We start from the raw sequence: 23,131 nt of genomic DNA, 5'->3' as shown, positions 1-23,131 counted from the left end.
CCAATCTTCTTAATTTGAAATGATTGCTGGAATTCAGCGATTACACTGGGCGTTGTGGTAATGCTTTACTTAAAAATTTGGATAAATTAGTTATTTTTTATTGTGGGACCAATCCTGGCCGTTAGCACGCGCTGAATAAATTGGAACAGTTTCAAGAACTACATTTCATTGACTTTCTAGCGGTATAAATGCGTGTGAGTTACAACGGTTGCGTCACATATTCGTACCAACATGTATTTAGCCAGGTTATTCGGATATTACTAGGTTGTATCGCGTTTAACAGTAAAACGATTTACTGTGGGACTTAATATGACTGATTTTCGAGTTTGACTTTATTAATGTGATAAATGAGACAATTGGACTCCAAGAAAAAACATTCTTCTTAACTCGTCATGATTGTCGGAACTCAGCAATTACACTGGACCCTGTGGTAGCGCTTTATTAAAAAATTTAGATAAATAAGTCATTTTTACTGTGGGACAAATCCTAGCCGTTAGCGCGCGCCGGAGAAATAGAGACAGTTTCAAAAACTCCATTTTATTGACTTTCTAACGGTGTCAGTCCGTTTAAGTTACAACGGTTGGGTCACATATTTGGACCAACATGTATTTAGCGATATTTTTCTGATGTTACTAGGTTGCATCGCTTTTAACAGTGAAATGATTAACTGTGGGACTCAATTGATGTGATTCTGGACTGTGACCTTATAAATGTGATAAATGAGCCAATTGAACTCCAAGAAATTACATTCCTCTTAATTTTACATGATTGCTTGAACTCAGCAGTTACACTGGGCGCTGTGGCAGCGCTTTATTTAAAAATTTAGATATAAAAGTCATTTTTGTACTGTGGGACCAATCCTAGCCGTTATCGCGCGCTGAAGAAATAGAGACAGTTTCAAAAACTGCATTTAATTGACTTTCGAACGGTATCAGTCCGTTTCAACTACAACGGTTCCGTCACATATTCGTACGATCATGCACTTAACGATGTTTTTCCGGCGTTACCAGGTTGCATCGCTTTTAACAGTAAAACGATCGACTGTGGGACTTAACTGAACTGATTTTTGACTTTGATCTGGTAAATGTGATAATGTGACAATTTGACTCCAATAAATAACATTCTTCTTAACTCGACATGATTGTCGCAACACAGCGATTTCATTGGCCCCGGCGGTAGCGCTTCATATAAAAATTTAGATAAAAATGTCATTTTTACTGTGGGACAAATCCTAGCCGTTAGCGCGCGCTGAAGAAATAGAGACAGTTTCAAAACCTCCATTTCATTGAATTTCTAACGGTGTTAATCCGTTTGAGTTACAACGGTTGCGTCACACATTCGTACAAACATGTATTTAGTGATTTCTTTCCGATGTTACTAAGTTGTATCGCTGTTAACAGTGAAACGATTGACTGTGGGACTTAATTGAAGTGATTTTGGACTTTGACCTCCTTAATGTGATAAGTAAGATAATTGGACCCAAGAAATAACATTCTTCTTAATTTGATATGATTGCTGGAATTTACCGATTTCACTGGGCGCTGTGGTAGCGCTTTATTTAAAAGTTTAGATAAAAAAGTCATTTTGTTCTGTGGGACTAATCCTAGCCGTTAGCACGCGCTGAAGAAATAGAAACATTTTTAAAAACTACATTTCATTGACTTTCTAACGGTGTAAATACGCCCAAGTTACATCGGTTGCGTCACGTATTCGTACCAACATGTACTTAGTGATTTTTTTCCGATATTACTAAGTTGTATTACTTTTGACAGTGAAACGATTGACTGTGGGACTAAATTGAAGTGATTCTGTACTGTGACCTTATAAATGTGATAAATGAGCCAATTGGACTCCAAGGAATAACATTCTTCCTAATTTGACATGATTGCTTGAACTCAGCAGTTACACTGGGCGCTATGGCAGCGCTTTCTTTGAAAATTTAGATGAAAAAGTAATTTTTGTACTGTGGGATAAAATCCTAGCCGTTATCGCGCGCTGAAGAAATAGAGACAGTTTCAAAAACTCCATTTAATTGACTTTTTAACGGTATCAGTCCGTTTCAATTACAACAGTTCCCTCACATATTCGTACCATCATGAACTTAAAGATGTTTTTCCGATGTTACCAGGTTGCATCGCTTTTAACAGTAAAACGATTGACTGTGGGACTTTATTGAACTGATTTTTGACTTTGATCTGATAAATGTAATAAATGAGACAATTGGACTCCAAGAAAAAACATTCTTCTTAACTCGTCATGATTGTCGGAACTCAGCAATTACACTGAACCCTGTGGTAGCGCTTTATTAAAAAATTTAGATAAATAAGTCATTTTTACTGTGGGACAAATCCTAGCCGTTAGCGCGCGCCGGAGAAATAGAGACAGTTTCAAAAACTCCATTTTATTGACTTTCTGACGGTATCAGTCCGCTTAAGTTACATCGGTTGCGTCACGTATTCGTACCAACATGTACTTAGTGATTTTTTTCCGATATTACTAAGTTGTATTACTTTTGACAGTGAAACGATTGACTGTGCGACTAAATTGAAGTGATTCTGTACTGTGATCTTATAAATGTGATAAATGAGCCAATTGGACTCCAAGGAATAACATTCTTCTTTATTTGACATGATTGTTGGAATTTACCGATTTCACTGGGCGCTGTGGTAGTACTTCATTTAAAAATTTATATATATAAGTCATTTCTTACTGTGGGACCAATCCTGACCGTTAGCGCGCGTTGAAGAAATAGAGGCAGTTTGAAAAACTACATTTTAATGACTTTGTGACGGTATCAGTCCGCTTAAGTTACATCGTTTGCGTCACGTATTCGCACCAATATGTACTTAGTGATTTTTTTCCGATATTACTAAGTTGTATTGCTTTTGACAGTGAAACGATTGACTGTGGGACTTAATTGAAGTGATTCTGTACTGTGACCTTATAAATATGATAAATGAGCCAATTGGACTCCAAGGAATAACATTCTTCTTAGCTTGACATGATTGCTGGAATTCAGCGATTACACTCGGCCCTATGGTAGCGCTTCACTTAAAAATTTATATAAAATAAGTCATTTTTTACTGTGGGACCAATCCCAGCCGTTAGCACGCGCTGAATAAATAGGAAAAGTTTGAAAAACTACATTTCAATGACTTTCTGACGGTATCAGTCCGCTTAAGTTACATCGTTTGCGTCACGTATTCGCACCAATATGTACTTAGTGATTTTTTTCCGATATTACTAAGTTGTATTGCTTTTGACAGTGAAACGATTGACTGTGGGACTTAATTGAAGTGATTCTGTACTGTGACCTTTTAAATGTGATAAATGAGAAAATTGGACCCAAGAAATAACATTCTTCTTTATTCGACATGATTGCTGGAATTTACCGATTTCACTGGGCGCTGTGGTAGTGCTTTACAAAAAAGTTTAGATAAATAATTCATTTTGTACTGTGGGACCAATCCTGGCCGTTAGCACGCGTTGAAGAAATAAAAGCAGTTTCAAAAACTACATTTCAATGACTTTCTAACGGTGTCAATCCGCTTAAGTTACATCGGTTGCGTCACGTATTCGTACCAACATGTATTTAGCGGTAGTATTCGGATATCACTAGGTTGCATCGCTTTTAACAGTGAAACGATTGACTGTGGAACTTAATTGAACTGATTTTGGACTGTGACTTTCTAAATGTGATAAGTGAGACAATTGGACACAAGAAATAACATTCTTCTTAATTTGACATGATTGCTGGAATTTACCGATTTCACTGGGAGCTGTGGTAGCGCTTTATATAAAAGTTTAGATAAATAAGTCATTTCTTACTGTGGGACCAATCTTGGCCTTTAGCACGCGCTGAAGAAATAGAAACATTTTCAAAAACTACATTTCATTGACTTTCTAACGGTGACAATCCGCTTAAGTTACATCGGTTGCGTCACGTATTCGTACCATCATGTACTTAGTGATTTTTTTCCGATATTACTAAGTTGTATCGCTTTTAACAGTGAAACGATTGACTCTGGGAATTAATTGAAGTAACTTTGGACTGTGACCTTATAAATGTGCTAAGTGAGCCAAATGGATCCCAAGAAATAACATTCTTCTTAATTTGACGTGATTGCCGGAACTCAGCGATTACACTGGTCGCTGTTTGGAGCGCTTCATTTAAAAATTTTGATAAATAAGTCTTTTTTTATTGTGGGAACAATCCTGGCCGGTAGCGCACGTTGAAGAAATAAAGGCAGTTTCAAAAACTACATTTCAATGACTTTCTAACGGTGTCAATCCGCTTAAGTTACATCGGTTGCGTCACGTATTCGTACCAACATGTATTTAGCGGTAGTATTCGGATATCACTAGGTTGCATCGCTTTTAACAGTGAAACGATTGACTGTGGAACTTAATTGAACTGATTTTGGACTGTGACTTTCTAAATGTGATAAGTGAGACAATTGGACCCAAGAAATAACATTCTTCTTAATTTGACATGATTGCTGGAATTTACCGATTTCACTGGGAGCTGTGGTAGCGCTTTATATAAAAGTTTAGATAAATAAGTCATTTCTTACTGTGGGACCAATCTTGGCCTTTAGCACGCGCTGAAGAAATAGAAACATTTTCAAAAACTAAATTTCATTGACTTTCTAACGGTGACAATCCGCTTAAGTTACATCGGTTGCGTCACGTATTCGTACCATCATGTACTTAGTGATTTTTTTCCGATATTACTAAGTTGTATCGCTTTTAACAGTGAAACGATTGACTCTGGGAATTAATTGAAGTAACTTTGGACTGTGACCTTTTAAATGTGATAAATGAGAAAATTGGACCCAAGAAATAACATTCTTCTTTATTCGACATGATTGCTGGAATTTACCGATTTCACTGGGCGCTGTGGTAGTGCTTTACATAAAAGTTTAGATAAATAATTCATTTTGTACTGTGGGACCAATCCTGGCCGTTAGCACGCGTTGAAGAAATAAAAGCAGTTTCAAAAACTACATTTCAATGACTTTCTAACGGTGTCAATCCGCTTAAGTTACATCGGTTGCGTCACGTATTCGTACCAACATGTATTTAGCGGTAGTATTCGGATTCTTCTTCTTCTTCTTAATTTATTTAACGTCGGAGAAATAACTATGTACATATAGCTTCTTGATATAAAAAAATCAATAAATACATACTTATAAATATACAGGAAACTAATCAAATCCGACAAAAATTTGTTTATGGTTTTATGAAAAATGTATAAAAATTAAGAAAAAATATTTAAATAGACCGAGTGACTGAAATCATACTCCTTTAGTTTCGTTTTAAATTTTTTAAGGCTGTTACAACTTTTCAATTCGGAAGGTAAAGTATTCCAAATTTTAGGCCCCAATGAGCGAAGACATTTTTCCCCAAAATTTTTTGTATTAAAGTTCAATGTTTTAAGATTATTTAAATATTGACTTCGTACTGGCCTGTTTGTTTCGCTGCGTTGAAAGATGTCTAACATAAATGGCGGATTTAAATTATTAAGAGATTTAAAAATCTCTATACATAGATTTCGTATTCGCATAATTTTCATGTAGTTACTTTTGTTCTTGGTAGAAATGTACCTTTCTTTTCTCTCTGAATATCCGCTATCTACAAATTTTAGGGCTCGCTTATGGAGTTTTTCGACCCTAGAAAGTGATTTTGAAGATGAGAAATTCCAAATAAGTGGACAGTAGTTAAAGTTTGAATACACAAAACTTTCTGCTAAGACACTCTTAGCTTTAAAAGGAAGTATGTTTTTAAATCTATACAAAGCATTTAGTTGCGCAGATGCTTTCTTGCAAACCTCATTTAAGTGCTGATCAAATCTAAGGTTATTGTCAATTTTAACTCCTAACAGTTTGACTGTGTCTTGCGAATATATGTTTTTATCTCCGATTCTTATCAGTTTACTACTTGTGTTTTCTATCCTATCTTTGCTGATTATAATGCATTGAAATTTGTCAGGGTTAGCAATCATTTTATTTTCATGTAGCCATGCTAACGCCTGCTCAGACTCACCTTCTAAAATTTTAATGAGGTTTGGAATTGAATTGGAAAAGCTTGACAATGTATTATCATCAGCATAGTTGTGTAGGTCACTTCTGGTTATAAAAAGAAAAATATCGTTAAGAAAAATATTAAAAATTATCGGGCCTAAGATTGATCCTTGCGGCACGCCTGAAAGAATCATTTGGAAAAGACTGTAGTGTCCGTTTATACGAGTAGATTGTTCTCTATTTGTTAGGTATGACAGGACAAATTTCAGGGCATTAATTTCAAATCCATATGCCTCAAGTTTAGCGATTAGTAAATCATGTGGCACACAATCGAATGCTTTTGATAGATCCATTAAGACTGCACCAACCACGTAATTCTTATCAAGTTTTTTTTTCCATTCTTCTAGTAAACGAATTAAGACATGCTGTGTGTTATAGTTTTTCCGATAGGCTGACAAAAATATTGAAAGTTTCGATTCTATGAAAGACATGATTTGATCCTTCAGTATGTTTTCATAGAATTTTGAAAATACATTCAACACACTGACAGGTCTAAAATTTTTAATGCTATGTTTGTCTTTGCCTCCTTTGTCAAGAGGTGCTACCGTTGCACGTTTGGCTCCATCGGGAAAAATATTCAATTTTATGCTGCTGTTTATAGCATTTTTCAATGGGCCAATCAGATATTCACTAGCTAACTTCACAAGCTTTGGGGGTATTTTGTCTCTACCTGGAGAGGAATTTATGTTTAAATTAGTAAAAAGTTTTTTGATTGTGTTGTCATCTACCTCCTCAAAGTTAAAAAAATTTATATTTTCGTTGCAGGCTTTAATTTTGACAATACTCGGATGACTCTCGTATGTTTTAATTATCTCATTAATTAGTCTCTCTTTGTCTAAGGAATTTCGATAATCAATTGATATTGGCTTGGTTCCACTACTTTTTTCTACAATGTTAATATAGTGTTCATTAAATAATTCAGCAAGCTCACTGTCATTGGTTATCTGAGCACCATCTTTGATAATCATAATGTTATCATTGTTCAAACCACTTTTATTGGTTATAAACGGCTTAATAGTTTTCCAAAAAGTTTTATTTTCTACAATCCCAGAATCTATAACATTTTTAAAATACATTTTTATGGCTTTCTTTCTGAGTCCAACACACTTATTTCGTTGTTTTTTATAGTTAATCTTGTTTTCTTCAGTAGGATCTTTATTGTATCGGTTTTTAAATCTTGACCTGGTATAAATGGCTTGCCTAAGTTCTTTATTCATAAAAGGTGCTTCATTTCCCCTGAGCAGTTTCTGTTTTAACGGGGCATGCTTTTCAATAATAGAACTAAACGTTTTTGTCAAGTGGTCGTAATTTGAAGCAGGGTCATTTTCATTAAAATCAAAACGTGTATTCCTAACATCAGAAAGAAACTTTCTCTTATCAAACTTTCTGTTACTTCTATAAACAATTAGTTTTGGTTTCAATCTTACCAGATGAGATCTTAGGAAAGTTGTAATCATCAGATGATGGTCACTGAGTCCAGTCTCAGTAACCATAGTGTTTTGAAAAGACCTTTGTTTATTTGTTAAAATAACATCAATTGATGTTCCTTGTTCACTTGCAAAACATGTTTTGTCTTTGACTAAGTTTTTTAGGTCAAAAGTATCGCAAAGAGAAGTTATGTAATGATAATTTATTATTTCATTTTTATTATGAGTATCAATGTTTATGTCCCCCATCACAATGATGTTATCACAAAATGAGAGTGTTTTGTTTAGAATTTTCTCCAAATCTTCAAAGAAACTTTGAAGATTAGAATGACGTGGTGGACGATAAAGGGTGATAATAGTCCATTTTTTGTTTCTGACGTTTAGCTCAGAACATATAATTTCATTACTTGTAAGGTTAGCTATGTTTATTTGCTTACAAACCACTCCCTTTTTTACATACTCAATTAGCCCACCCCCATTTTTATCCCGATCTTTTCTAGATCTTAATTCATAATCATCAATAGTAAATTGACTATTTGGAAAAGTACTATCTAATTTTGTTTCAGATAATACAAAATAATCTGGAGCAAATTTCACAAAGATTTCCCTTAAGTCAATTATTTTTTTCCTTAAACTATTTATATTCAAATATCCTATCAATAGATTGAAAGGATTTTTGATTCTAATATCACAGACATTTTTCAGAGAATTTTGTAAATTATATGTAGAATCATGTGATTGGTCAGTCTCAAATTGATCATTTAATTCCTTATTGCATTCAGAAGAAGTAACCCCATATGGATGTGTTACACCCTGGGAGCAGGATGCCGTAAGTTCAGTGCTTATCCTATCAGAAATCAGTATACATTCGTTTCTATAAAATCCAGACCTAAAAAATTATTTATATAAAATAAGAAATTATTAGCTAACAAAACTTTACCACTTTCCATTAGATGTAATCCATCTTTCCATAAATTAGATTCCATAATATTACTATTGTCGATAAAAATATAGCCATATTTCTTTGCCTCGTTCTCAAGTATATGATTTAACGATTTGATAAACTCAAAATCAATACGAGTACAGATAATAACACTTGAAATAAAAACTTTTTCGACGCCATGATCGATGTATACGCGTGATAGTTTGATTATTTTTTCTGCAATTTCATTAACTGATGATTTATTTCTCTTTATATCCAGCAAGTCGTTTATTCCAACATGCACAACTACTATTTCTGGATTCTCATCTACTAAGGTTGGTAGAGAGTAATGACCCAAATTTTTAATATTTGAACCAGGAAAAACTTTAAATCTTGCATCACCGTTTCTCAAATGATTATTGAATTCTCGAGTATTTATGCCTTTTGCGATGCTATCACTGATAATTCTAATCTTCTTTTTATTTTTACGGGTTTCAGATGATTTGATGTTATGTTGTAAAAGATCTCTTTCTGGAGAAAGGTTAATAACGGGATTTGGTCTTCTTATAGATTTATTTGGTTGTGGTGGTGCGTAACTTTGATTATTCGTAAGTGGTTGTGCGTCATAGTGATTATTGTTGTTTTGTTCGTTCTGAAGTGTACTAAACCGATTTGAAAGACTGAATCTATTATTATATCGTTTCTCTATTTTTCCCGAGGGACCTTTCTTTACTTCGTTCCAATCATTGGTTTCTGATTTGTTTTTAATTTTTTCATAATTATTTATGTTTATGTCTTGTAACAAAACGTCCCTCAACAAACTTTGAGATTCTTTTATCTCGTTTTTTAAAAAATCGTTTTCTTCCTTCAAGTGAACAACCAAATCATTTACCATATTTCTTCTTAATTTACCGACTTCATACGAGACGTATTCTTTCAGGTCCGATACCATTTTAACTATTTCTTTTAAAACTTCAAAGTTTTTAACCTGTTGTAGTTCCTGAGCGAGAAGATCGAGGTGGTCTACTTTTTCATCTGGTTCTTGGATATCATCTTCTCCTTCTTCCCTATCAACACTCGTAATTTTGCCAGTAAAAATGTTTTTACTTATCCTATAGCTAGGTAATCCTCGTCTGTTTATGAGAAAAAGTTTATCAGTATCGCAAAGTCGTTGAACAGTATATTTTACCTTTTCTGGACTGAATTCTTTCGACTCAACAATAATACTGTCCATATCTGCACGTTTCTTTCTTCCATGAATATTTTTAATAGATTGCAAAACGCTTTCTTCTAATGTTTCCATATCCTCGGTGTAATTTACTAAGATATCTTTAGCCGCCATCTTTCAACCACAGTGGGATATCACTAGGTTGCATCGCTTTTAACAGTGAAACGATTGACTGTGGAACTTAATTTAACTGATTTTGGACTGTGACTTTCTAAATGTGATAAGTGAGACAATTGGACCCAAGAAATAACATTCTTCTTAATTTGACATGATTGCTGGAATTTACCGATTTCACTGGGAGCTGTGGTAGCGCTTTATATAAAAGTTTAGATAAATAAGTCATTTCTTACTGTGGGACCAATCTTGGCCTTTAGCACGCGCTGAAGAAATAGAAACATTTTCAAAAACTACATTTCATTGACTTTCTAACGGTGACAATCCGCTTAAGTTACATCGGTTGCGTCACGTATTCGTACCATCATGTACTTAGTGATTTTTTTCCGATATTACTAAGTTGTATCGCTTTTAACAGTGAAACGATTGACTCTGGGAATTAATTGAAGTAACTTTGGACTGTGACCTTATAAATGTGCTAAGTGAGCCAAATGGATCCCAAGAAATAACATTCTTCTTAATTTGACGTGATTGCCGGAACTCAGCGATTACACTGGTCGCTGTTTGGAGCGCTTCATTTAAAAATTTTGATAAATAAGTCTTTTTTTATTGTGGGAACAATCCTGGCCGGTAGCGCACGTTGAAGAAATAAAGGCAGTTTCAAAAACTACATTTCAGTGACTTTCTAACGGTATCAGTCCGTTTGAGTTACAACTGTTGCTTCACATATTCGTACCAACATGTATTTTGCGGTAGTATTCGGATAATACTAGGTTGCATCGCTTTTAACAGTGAAACGATTGACTGTGGGACTTAATTGAGCTGATTTTGGTCTTTGACCTCATAAATGTGATAAATGAGACAACTGGATCCAAGGACAACATTCTTCGTAATTTGGCATGATTGTTGGAATTTACCGATTTCACTGAGCGCTGTGGTGGTACTTCATTTAAAAATTTAGATAAATAAGTCATTTCTTACTGTGGGACCAATCCTGGCCGTTAGCGCGCGTTGAAGAAATAGAGGCAGTTTCAAAAACTACATTTTAATGTCTTTCTAACGGTATCAGTCCGTTTGAGTTACAACGGTTGCGTCATATATTCGTACCAACATGTATTAAGTGATTTTTTTCTGGTAATACTAGGTTGTATCGCTTTTAACAGTGAAACGATTGACTGTGGGACTTAATTGAAGTAACTTTGGACTGTGACCTTATAAATGTGATAAGTGAGCCAAATGGACCCCAAGAAATAACATTCTTCTTAATTTGACATGATTGCCGGAACTCAGCGATTACACTGATCGCTGTTTGGAGCGCTTCATTTAAAAATTTTGATAAATAAGTCTTTTTTACTGTGGGACCAATCCTGGCCGGTAGCGCGCGTTGAAGAAAGAGAGGTAGTTTCAAAAACTTCATTTCAATGACTTTCTAACGGTATCAGTCCGTTTGGCTTACAACGGTTGCGTCACATATTCGTACCAACATGTAATAAGTGATATTTTTCTGGTAATACTAGGTTGTATCGCTTTTAACAGTGAAACGATTGACTGTGGGACTTAATTGAACTGATTTTGGACTGTGACTTCATAAATGTGATAAGTGAGAAAATTGGACCCAAGAAATAACATTCTTCTTAATTTGACATGATTGCTGGAATTTACCTATTTCAGTGGGCGCTGTGGTAGCGCTTTATATAAAAGTTTAGATAAATAAGTCATTTTGTACTGTGGGATTAATCCTAGCCGTTAGCACGCGCTGAAGAAATAGACACATTTTTAAAAACTACCTTTCATTGACTTTCTAACGCTGTCAATCCGCTTAAGTTACATCGGTTGTGTCACGTATTCGTACCAACATGTACTTAGTGATTTTTTTCCGATATTACTAAGTTGTATTGCTTTTGACAGTGAAACGATTGACTGTGGGACTTAATTGAAGTGATTCTGTACTGTGACCTTATAAATGTGATAATTGAGCGAGTTGGACTCCAAGGAAAACCATTCTTCTTAATTTGAAATGATTGCTGGAATTCAGCGATTACACTGGGCGTTGTGGTAATGCTTTACTTAAAAATTTGGATAAATTAGTTATTTTTTACTGTGGGACCAATCCTGGCAGTTAGCACGGGCTGAATAAATAGGAACAGTTTCAAAAACTACATTTCATTGACTTTCTAGCGGTATAAATGCGTGTGAGTTACAACGGTTGCGTCACATATTCGTACCAACATGTATTTAGCCAGGTTATTCTGATGTTACTAGGTTGCATCGCTTTTAACAGTGAAATGATTAAATGTGGGACTAAATTGAAGTGATTCTGTACTGTGACCTTATAAATGTAATAAATGAGCCAATTGGACTCCAAGGAATAACATTCTTCTTAATTTGACATGATTACTTGAACTCAGCAGTTACACTGGGCGCTATGGCAGCGCTTTCTTTGAAAATTTAGATGAAAAAGTAATTTTTGTACTGTGGGATAAAATCCTAGCCGTTATCGCGCGCTGAAGAAATAGAGACAGTTTCAAAAACTCCATTTAATTGACTTTTTAACGGTATCAGTCCGTTTCAATTACAACAGTTCCCTCACATATTCGTACCATCATGAACTTAAAGATGTTTTTCCGATGTTACCAGGTTGCATCGCTTTTAACAGTAAAACGATTGACTGTGGGACTTTATTGAACTGATTTTTGACTTTGATCTGATAAATGTAATAAATGAGACAATTGGACTCCAAGAAAAAACATTCTTCTTAACTCGTCATGATTGTCGGAACTCAGCAATTACACTGAACCCTGTGGTAGCGCTTTATTAAAAAATTTAGATAAATAAGTCATTTTTACTGTGGGACAAATCCTAGCCGTTAGCGCGCGCCGGAGAAATAGAGACAGTTTCAAAAACTCCATTTTATTGACTTTCTGACGGTATCAGTCCGCTTAAGTTACATCGGTTGCGTCACGTATTCGTACCAACATGTACTTAGTGATTTTTTTCCGATATTACTAAGTTGTATTGCTTTTGACAGTGAAACGATTGACTGTGGGACTTAATTGAAGTGATTCTGTACTGTGACCTTATAAATGTGATAAATGAGCCAATTGGACTCCAAGGAATAACATTCTTCTTAGCTTGACATGATTGCTGGAATTCAGCGATTACACTCGGCCCTATGGTAGCGCTTCACTTAAAAATTTATATAAAATAAGTCATTTTCTACTGTGGGACCAATCCTGGCCGTTAGCACGCGCTGAATAAATAGAAACAGTTTCAAAGACTACATTTCATTAACTTTCTGGCGGTATAAATCCGTTTAAGTTACAACGGTTGCGTCACATATTCGGACCAACATGTATTTAGCAGTAGAATTCGGATATTACAAGGCTGCATTGTTTTTAACAGTGAAACGATTGACTGTGGGACTTAATTGAACTGATTTTAGACTGTGATGTTCTAAATGTGATAAGTGAGACAATTGGACCCAAGAAATAACATTCTTCTTAATTTGACATGATTGCTGGAATTTACCGATTTCACTGGGCGCTGTGGTAGCGCTTTATTTAAAAGTTTAGATAAAAAAGTCATTTTGTACTGTGGTACTAATCCTAGCCGTTAGCACGCGCTGAAGAAATAGAAACATTTTTAAAAACTACATTTTAATGACTTCCTAACGGTGTCAATCCGCTTAAGTTACATCGGTTGCGTCACGTATTCGTACCAACTTGTACTTAGTGATTTTTTTCCGATATTACTAAGTTGTATTACTTTTGACAGTGAAACGATTGACTGTGCGACTAAATTGAAGTGATTCTGTACTGTGATCTTATAAATGTGATAAATGAGCCAATTGGACTCCAAGGAATAAAATTCTTCTTTATTTGACATGATTGTTGGAATTTACCGATTTCACTGGGCGCTGTGGTAGTACTTCATTTAAAAATTTATATATATAAGTCATTTCGTACTGTGGGACCAATCCTCACCGTTAGCGCGCGTTGAAGAAATAGAGGCAGTTTGAAAAACTACATTTTAATGACTTTCTGACGGTATCAGTCCGCTTAAGTTACATCGTTTGCGTCACGTATTCGTACCAACATGTACTTAGTGATTTTTTTCCGATATTACTAAGTTGTGTTGCTTTTGACAGTGAAACGATTGACTGTGGGACTTAATTGAAGTGATTCTGTACTGTGACCTTATAAATATGATAAATGAGCCAATTGGACTCCAAGGAATAACATTCTTCTTAGCTTGACATGATTGTTGGAACTCAGCGATTACACTCGGCCCTATGGTAGCGCTTCACTTAAAAATTTATATAAAATAAGTCATTTTTTACTGTGGGACCAATCCCAGCCGTTAGCACGCGCTGAATAAATAGGAAAAGTTTAAAAACTACATTTCAATGACTTTCTGACGGTATCAGTCCGCTTAAGTTACATCGTTTGCGTCATGTATTCGTACCAACATGTACTTAGTGATTTTTTGCCGATATTACTAAGTTGTATTGCTTTTGACAGTGAAACAATTGACTGTGGGACTTAATTGAAGTGATTCTGTACTGTGACCTTTTAAATGTGATAAATGAGAAAATTGGACCCAAGAAATAACATTCTTCTTTATTCGACATGATTGCTGGAATTTACCGATTTCACTGGGCGCTGTGGTAGCGCTTTACATAAAAGTTTAGATAAATAATTCATTTTGTACTGTGGGACCAATCCTGGCCGTTAGCACGCGTTGAAGAAATAGAAGCAGTTTCAAAAACTACATTTCAATGACTTTCTAACGGTGTCTATCCGCTTAAGTTACATCGGTTGCGTCACGTATTCGTACCAACATGTATTTAGCGGTAGTATTCGGATAATACTAGGTTGCATCGCTTTTAACAGTGAAACGATTGACTGTGGGACTTAATTGAGCTGATTTTGGTCTTTGACCTCATAAATGTGATAAATGAGACAACTGGATCCAAGGACAACATTCTTCGTAATTTGACATGATTGTTGGAATTTACCGATTTCACTGAGCGCTGTGGTGGTACTTCATTTAAAAATTTAGATAAATAAGTCATTTCTTACTGTGGGACCAATCCTGGCCGTTAGCGCGCGTTGAAGAAATAGAGGCAGTTTCAAAAACTACATTTTAATGTCTTTCTAACGGTATCAGTCCGTTTGAGTTACAACGGTTGCGTCACATATTCGTACCAACATGTATTAAGTGATTTTTTTCTGGTAATACTAGGTTGTATCGCTTTTAACAGTGAAACGATTGACTGTGGGACTTAATTGAAGTAACTTTGGACTGTGACCTTATAAATGTGATAAGTGAGCCAAATGGACCCCAAGAAATAACATTCTTCTTAATTTGACATGATTGCCGGAACTCAGCGATTACACTGGTCGCTGTTTGGAGCACTTCATTTAAAAATTTTGATAAATAAGTCTTTTTTACTGTGGGACCAATCCTGGCCGGTAGCGCGCGTTGAAGAAATAGAGGCAGTTTCAAAAACTACATTTCAATGACTTTCTAACGGTATCAGTCCGTTTGGCTTACAACGGTTGCGTCACATATTCGTACCAACATGTAATAAGTGATATTTTTCTGGTAATACTAGGTTGTATCGCTTTTAACAGTGAAACGATTGACTGTGGGACTTAATTGAACTGATTTTGGACTGTGACTTCATAAATGTGATAAGTGAGAAAATTGGACCCAAGAAATAACATTCTTCTTAATTTGACATGATTGCTGGAATTTACCTATTTCAGTGGGCGCTGTGGTAGCGCTTTATATAAAAGTTTAGATAAATAAGTCATTTTGTACTGTGGGACCAATCCTAGCCGTTAGCACGCGCTGAAGAAATAGACACATTTTTAAAAACTACCTTTCATTGACTTTCTAACGCTGTCAATCCGCTTAAGTTACATCGGTTGCGTCACGTATTCGTACCAACATGTACTTAGTGATTTTTTCCGATATTACTAAGTTGCATCGCTTTCAACAGTGAAACGATTGATTGTGGGACTGAATTGAACTGATTCATGACTGTGACCTTATAAATGCGATAATTGAGCGAGTTGGACTCCAAGGAAAACCATTCTTCTTAATTTGAAATGATTTCTGGAATTCAGCGATTACACTGGGCGTTGTGGTAATGCTTTACTTAAAAATTTGGATAAATTAGTTATTTTTTACTGTGGGACCAATCCTGGCCGTTAGCACGCGCTGAATAAATAGGAACAGTTTCAAAAACTACATTTCATTGACTTTCTAGCGGTATAAATGCGTGTGAGTTACAACGGTTGCGTCACATATTCGTACCAACATGTATTTAGCCAGGTTATTCGGATATTACTAGGTTGTATCGCGTTTAACAGTAAAACGATTTACTGTGGGACTTAATATAACTGATTTTCGAGTTTGACTTTATGAATGTGATAAATGAGACAATTGGACTCCAAGAAAAAACATTCTTCTTAACTCGTCATGATTGTCGGAACTCAGCAATTACACTGGACCCTGTGGTAGCGCTTTATTAAAAAATTTAGATAAATAAGTCATTTTTACTGTGGGACAAATCCTAGCCGTTAGCGCGCGCCGGAGAAATAGAGACAGTTTCAAAAACTCCATTTTATTGACTTCCTAACGGTGTCAGTCCGTTTAAGTTACAACGGTTGGGTCACATATTTGGACCAACATGTATTTAGCGATATTTTTCTGATGTTACTAGGTTGCATCGCTTTTAACAGTGAAATGATTAAATGTGGGACTCAATTGAAGTGATTCTGGACTGTGACCTTATAAATGTGATAAATGAGCCAATTGAACTCCAAGAAATTACATTCCTCTTAGTTTTACATGATTGCTTGAACTCAGCAGTTACACTGGTCGCTGTTTGGAGCGCTTCATTTAAAAACTTAGATATAAAAGTCATTTTCGTACTGTGGGACCAATCCTAGCCGTTATCGCGCGCTGAAGAAATAGAGACAGTTTCAAAAACTGCGTTTAATTGACTTTCGAACGGTATTAGTCCGTTTCAACTACAACGGTTGCGTCACATATTCGTACGATCATGCACTTAACGATGTTTTTCCGGCGTTACCAGGTTGCATCGCTTTTAACAGTACAACGATCGACTGTGGAACTTAACTGAACTGATTTTTGACTTTGATCTGGTAAATGTGATAATGTGACAATTTGACTCCAGAAAATAACATTCTTCTTAACTCGACATGATTGTCGCAACACAGCGATTTCATTGGCCCCGGTGGTAGCGCTTCATATAAAAATTTAGATAAAAATGTCATTTTTACTGTGGGACAAATCCTAGCCGTTAGCGCGCGCTGAAGAAATAGAGACAGTTTCAAAACCTCCATTTCATTGAATTTCTAACGGTGTTAATCCGTTTGAGTTACAACGGTTGCGTCACACATTCGTACAAACATGTATTTAGTGATTTCTTTCCGATGTTACTAAGTTGTATCGCTGTTAACAGTGAAACGATTGACTGTGGGACATAATTGAAGTGATTTTGGACTTTGACCTCCTTAATGTGATAAGTAAGATAATTGGACCCAAGAAATAACATTCTTCTTAATTTGATATGATTGCTGGAATTTACCGATTTCACTGGGCGCTGTGGTAGCGCTTTATTTAAAAGTTTAGATAAAAAAGTCATTTTGTACTGTGGGACTAATCCTAGCCGTTAGCACGCGCTGAAGAAATAGAAACATTTTTAAAAACTACATTTCATTGACTTTCTAACGGTATCAATACGCCCAAGTTACATCGGTTGCGTCACGTATTCGTACCAACATGTACTTAGTGATTTTTTTCCGATATTACTAAGTTGTATTACTTTTGACAGTGAAACGATTGACTGTGGGACTAAATTGAAGTGATTCTGTACTGTGACCTTATAAATGTGATAAATGAGCCAATTGGACTCCAAGGGATAACATTCTTCTTAATTTGACATGATTGCTTGAACTCAGCAATTACACTGAACCCTGTGGTAGCGCTTTATTAAAAAATTTAGATAAATAAGTCATTTTTTCTGTGGGACAAATCCTAGCCGTTAGCGCGCGCCGGAGAAATAGAGACAGTTTCAAAAACTCCATTTTATTGACTTTCTAACGGTGTCAGTCCGTTTAAGTTACAACGGTTGGGTCACATATTTGGACCAACATGTATTTAGCGATATTTTTCTGATGTTACTAGGTTGCATCGCTTTTAACAGTGAAATGATTAAATGTGGGACTCAATTGATCTGATTTTTGACTTTGATCTGATAAATGGTATAAATGAGACAATTGGACTCCAAGAAAAAACATTCTTCTTCACTCGACATGATTGTCGGAACTCAGCGATTACACTGGACCCTGTGGTAGCGCTTCATTTGAAAACTTAGATAAATAAGTCAATTTTTACTGTGGGACCAATCGTAGCCGTCATGACGCGCTGAAGAAATAGAGACAGTTTTAAAAACTACACTTCAATGACTTTCTAATAGTATCAGTTTGTTTGAGTGACAACGGTTACGTCACATAGTCGTACCAACATTTACCTAGCGACATTTTTCTGATATAACTAGGTTGCATTGCTTTTCACAGTGAAACGATTGTCTGTGGGACTTAATTGAAGTGATTCTGGACTGTGACCTTATAAATGTGATAAATGAGCCAATTGAACTCCAAGAAATAACATTTCTCTTAATTTTACATGATTGCTTGAACTCAGCAGTTACACTGGGCGCTGTGGCAGCGCTTTATTTAAAAATTTAGATATAAAAGTCATTTTTGTACTGTGGGACCAATCCTAGCCGTTATCGCGCGCTGAAGAAATAGAGACAGTTTCAAAAACTCCATTTCATTGAATTTCTAACGGTGTTAATCCGTTTGAGTTACAACGGTTGCGTCACACATTCGTACAAACATGTATTTAGTGATTTCTTTCCGATGTTACTAAGTTGTATCGCTGTTAACAGTGAAACGATTGACTGTGGGACTTAATTGAAGTGATTTTGGACTTTGACTTTCTAAATGTGATAAGTGAGACAATTGGACCCAAGAAATAACATTCTTCTTAATTTGACATGATTGCTGGAATTTACCGATTTCACTGGGCGCTGTGGTAGCGCTTTATTTAAAAGTTTAGATAAAAAAGTCATTTTGAACTGTGGGGCTAATCCTAGCCGTTAGCACGCGCTGAAGAAATAGAAATATTTTTAAAAACTACATTTTAATGACTTCCTAACGGTGTCAATCCGCTTAAGTTACATCGGTTGCGTCACGTATTCGTACCAACTTGTACTTAGTGATTTTTTTCTGATATTACTAAGTTGTACTACTTTTGACAGTGAAACGATTGACTGTGGGACTAAATTGAAGTGATTCTGTACTGTGACCTTATAAATGTGATAAATGAGCCAATTGGACTCCAAGGAATAACATTCTTCTTAATTTGATATGATTGTTGGAATTTACCGATTTCACTGGGCGCTGTGGTAGTACTTCATTTAAAAATTTAGATATATAAGTCATTTCTTACTGTGGGACCAATCCCGGCCGTTAGCACGCGCTGAATAAATAGGAACAGTTTGAAAAACTACATTTCAATGACTTTCTGACGGTATCAGTCCGCTTAAGTTACATCGTTTGCGTCACGTATTCGTACCAACATGTACTTAATGATTTTTTCCGATATTACTAAGTTGTATTGCTTTTGCCAGTGAAACAATTGACTGTGGGACTTAATTGAAGTGATTCTGTACTGTGACCTTATAAATGTGATAAATGAGAAAATTGGACCCAAGAAATAACATTCTTCTTTATTCGACAAGATTGCTGGAATTTACCGATTTCACTGGGCGCTGTGGTAGCGCTTTACATAAAAGTTTAGATAAATAATTCATTTTGTTCTGTGGGACCAATCCTAGCCGTTAGCACGCGCTGAAGAAATAGAAACAATTTCAAAAACTACATTTCATTGACTTCCTAACGGTGTCAGTCCGCTTAAGTTACATCGGTTGCGTCACGTATTCGTACCAACATGTATTTAGTGATTTTTTCCCGATATTACTAACAAAGGAAATTCAGTTGTTCTTGTCGATAAAGATATATACGTAAACAAGATTAGTGATATTTTGAATGACACAGCGAAGTTTACAAAAGTTAAATGTGATAAAGAGAAGGAACTGAATTTTATCATCAATCAAGAGAAAAAAGTTACAGCAGTTTTGAAAACTTTGCTTGACAACGGTTCCTTGGAAAGAAGATTACATGAAAAACTCAAACCAACTGGGTCAAAGCTAGGAATATTATATGGTTTATGTAAAATTCACAAATCTATTGTTAACGGAAGTCCACCTTTTAGGCCCATTTTATCGGCTATCGATACACCCACCTACAATTTGGCTAAGTTTCTTGTACCACTTTTGGCACCCTTAACAGTTAATGAGTATACTGTTTTCAGCTCTTTTTCCTTTGCTGAAGAAATTAGTAAACAGGACAGTAGTTTGTTTATGGCTAGCCTAGATGTTGATTCTTTATTTACAAATATTCCTTTGCAAGAAACTATAGATATTTGTACTGATTCTTTATTTTCAGAGACTGACCCAGTCAGTAATTTTTGCAAAAGTGATTTTCGTAAACTCCTCTCTCTGGCCACAGAAAATTCTTATTTCACGTTTGACGGTCAACTATTCAAGCAAGTCGATGGGGTAGCTATGGGATCACCTCTTGGCCCCAGCCTTGCTAATGCTTTTCTTTCGCACCACGAAAAGACTTGGTTGGATAATTGTCCATCATCCTTTAAGCCAGTGTATTATAGAAGATATGTTGATGATGTTTTTGTGTTGTTCTCATCTCCTAGCCATTTGCCTCTATTTAAGGACTATCTTAATAGGCAACACATCAACATATCTTTCACGTCTGAGTGCGAGGCCGATAAAACTCTTCCGTTTCTTGACGTATCTGTTTCTCGCAATGAATCGAAGTTTGTTACATCTATCTATAGGAAGCTTACATTTAGTGGTGTTTAGACGAATTACAACAGCTTTTTGCCGGAAGAATATAAAACGGGTTTGATAATGACATTGATTTTTCGGATATTTAAGATTGTTTCTGATTTTTCTAGGTTTCACTTAGAAATGCAAGATCTTAGAAACATTCTGTTAAGAAATGGCTACCCGTCAAGTTTGATTGATCAATGCATTAAGTCTTTTCTCGACAGAATGTTTCAAGATAAGAAAGTTTTCAGTACCGTGCCTAAGTTAGAAGTTCTTATTATTTTGCCATATTTGGGTAATATATCGTTGAAACTGCGAACTCACTTAGTTAAAACATTTGATAAGCATCTTCCGTGCTGTAAGCTTAGGGTTATTTTCAAATCGGGTTGTAGAATTGGCAATTTTTTCCGGTTTAAGGACCGTGTTTCAAAGGCTCTGCGTTCAAAAGTCGTATATAAATATCAGTGTGATGGCTGCAATGCCATCTATTATGGGAAAACTATGCGACATTTGAAAGTTTGAGCCTGCGAACACATGGCCGTTTCTGCCTTGACTGGAAAATCCGTCAAATCTATTAACCCTAGTGCGGTTTTGGAGCATGTTGTTTTCTGTAAAAATAGACCATCTTTAGATAATTTTTCTATTATCTCCTCCGCATCTAATAATTTTGATTTGGAATTGAAGGAAAGCTTGTTAATCCGTAGGGATAAGCCAATTCTTAATAGAAATATTGCATCAATGCCATTATTTCTATTTTCAGATAATTGACTTGCCCCTACGGAATATTTGATCGTACGATGATATATCGTACGATATTTTGTATATAGTGTTGAATTTGTCAATTGTAAATAGCTATACTTGAAAATGGCCGTCGTACGGCCGAAACGTCGTTAAAGAGTTGTGTTCGTTTTTAGTTCCAAAAGTCTGAACATACACACCAATTCAATCAAGTTATGATTACTAAGTTGTATTGCTTTTGACAGTGAAACGATTGACTGTGGGACTTAATTGAAGTGATTCTGTACTGTGACCTTTAAATGTGATAAATGGGCCAAATGGACTCCAAGGAATAACATTCTTCTTAATTTGACATGATTGCTGGAATTCAGCGATTACACTCGGCCCTATGGTAGCGCTTCACTTTAAAATTTATACAAAATAAGTCATTTTTTACTGTGGGACCAATCCTGGCCGTTAGCACGCGTTGAAGAAATAGAAGCAGTTTCAAAAACTACATTTCAATGACTTTCTAACGGTGTCAATCCGCTTAAGTTACATCGGTTGAGTCACGTATTCGTACCAACATGTATTTAGCGGTAGTATTCGGATATCACTAGGTTGCATCGCTTTTAACAGTGAAACGATTGACTGTGGAACTTAATTGAACTGATTTTGGACTGTGACTTTCTAAATGTGATAAGTGAGACAATTGGACCCAAGAAATAACATTCTTCTTAATTTGACATGATTGCTGGAATTTACCGATTTCACTGGGCGCTGTGGTAGCGCTTTATATAAAAGTTTAGATAAATAAGTCATTTCTTACTGTGGGACCAATCCTGGCCGTTAGCGCGCGTTGAAGAAATAGAAGCAGTTTCAAAAACGACATTTCAATGACTTTCTAACGGTGTCAATCAGTTTGAGTTACAACAGTTGCGTCACGTGTTCGTACCATCATGTACTTAGTGATTTTTTTCCGATATTACTAAGTTGTATCGCTTTTAACAGTGAAACGATTGACTCTGGGAATTAATTAAAGTAACTTTGGACTGTGACCTTATAAATGTGATAAGTGAGCCAAATGGATCCCAAGAAATAACATTCTTCTTAATTTAACGTGATTGCCGGAACTCAGCGATTACACTGGTCGCTGTTTGGAGCGCTTCATTTAAAAATTTTGATAAATAAATCTTTTTTTACTGTGGGACCAATCCTGGCCGGTAGCGCACGTTGAAGCCATAGAGGCAGTTTCAAAAACTACATTTCAATGACTTTCTAACGGTATCAGTCCGTTTGAGTTACAGCTGTTGCGTCACATATTCGTACCAACATGTATTTAGCGGTAGTATTCGGATATTACTAGGTTGCATCGCTTTTAACAGTGAAACGATTGACTGTGGGACTTAATTGAACTGATTGTGGTCTTTGACCTCATAAATGTGATAAATGAGACAACTGGATCCAAGGATAACATTCTTCTTAATTTGACATGATTGTTGGAATTTACCGATTTCACTGGGCGCTGTGGTGGTACTTCATTTAAAAATTTAGATAAATAAGTCATTTCTTACTGTGGGACCAATCCTGGCCGTTAGCGCGCGTTGAAGAAATAGAGACAGTTTCAAA

The 23,131-nt window shown here is 35.7% G+C and overlaps 1 protein-coding gene across 1 annotated transcript; it reads left to right on the top strand.

The window, feature by feature from the left end:
- Window positions 1–12,378: 12,378 nt before the first annotated feature.
- LOC130614454 (uncharacterized) lies at window positions 12,379–21,307 on the top strand. The gene is made up of 3 exons (XM_057435883.1): window positions 12,379–12,411; window positions 19,910–20,772; window positions 20,914–21,307. The coding sequence occupies exons 1-3, from the start codon at window positions 12,379–12,381 to the stop codon at window positions 21,305–21,307; spliced, it is 1,290 nt and encodes a 429-aa protein (XP_057291866.1).
- Window positions 21,308–23,131: the final 1,824 nt, after the last annotated feature.

Source organism: Hydractinia symbiolongicarpus, chromosome 11, assembly GCF_029227915.1.
Source record: "Hydractinia symbiolongicarpus strain clone_291-10 chromosome 11, HSymV2.1, whole genome shotgun sequence".
Taxonomy (NCBI): domain Eukaryota; kingdom Metazoa; phylum Cnidaria; class Hydrozoa; order Anthoathecata; family Hydractiniidae; genus Hydractinia; species Hydractinia symbiolongicarpus.
This window is presented reverse-complemented; position numbering and strand designations above follow the sequence as displayed.

Coding starts and splice junctions, on each gene's coding strand:
- LOC130614454 (XM_057435883.1), top strand. CDS start 12,379: ATGAACTTAAAGATGTTTTTCCGATGTTACCAG. Junction 12,412..19,909: donor TGTTTTTCCGATGTTACCAG/GTTGCATCGCTT, acceptor TACGTAAACAAG/ATTAGTGATATTTTGAATGA. Junction 20,773..20,913: donor GTTTCTCGCAATGAATCGAA/GTTTGTTACATC, acceptor TGATTTTTCTAG/GTTTCACTTAGAAATGCAAG.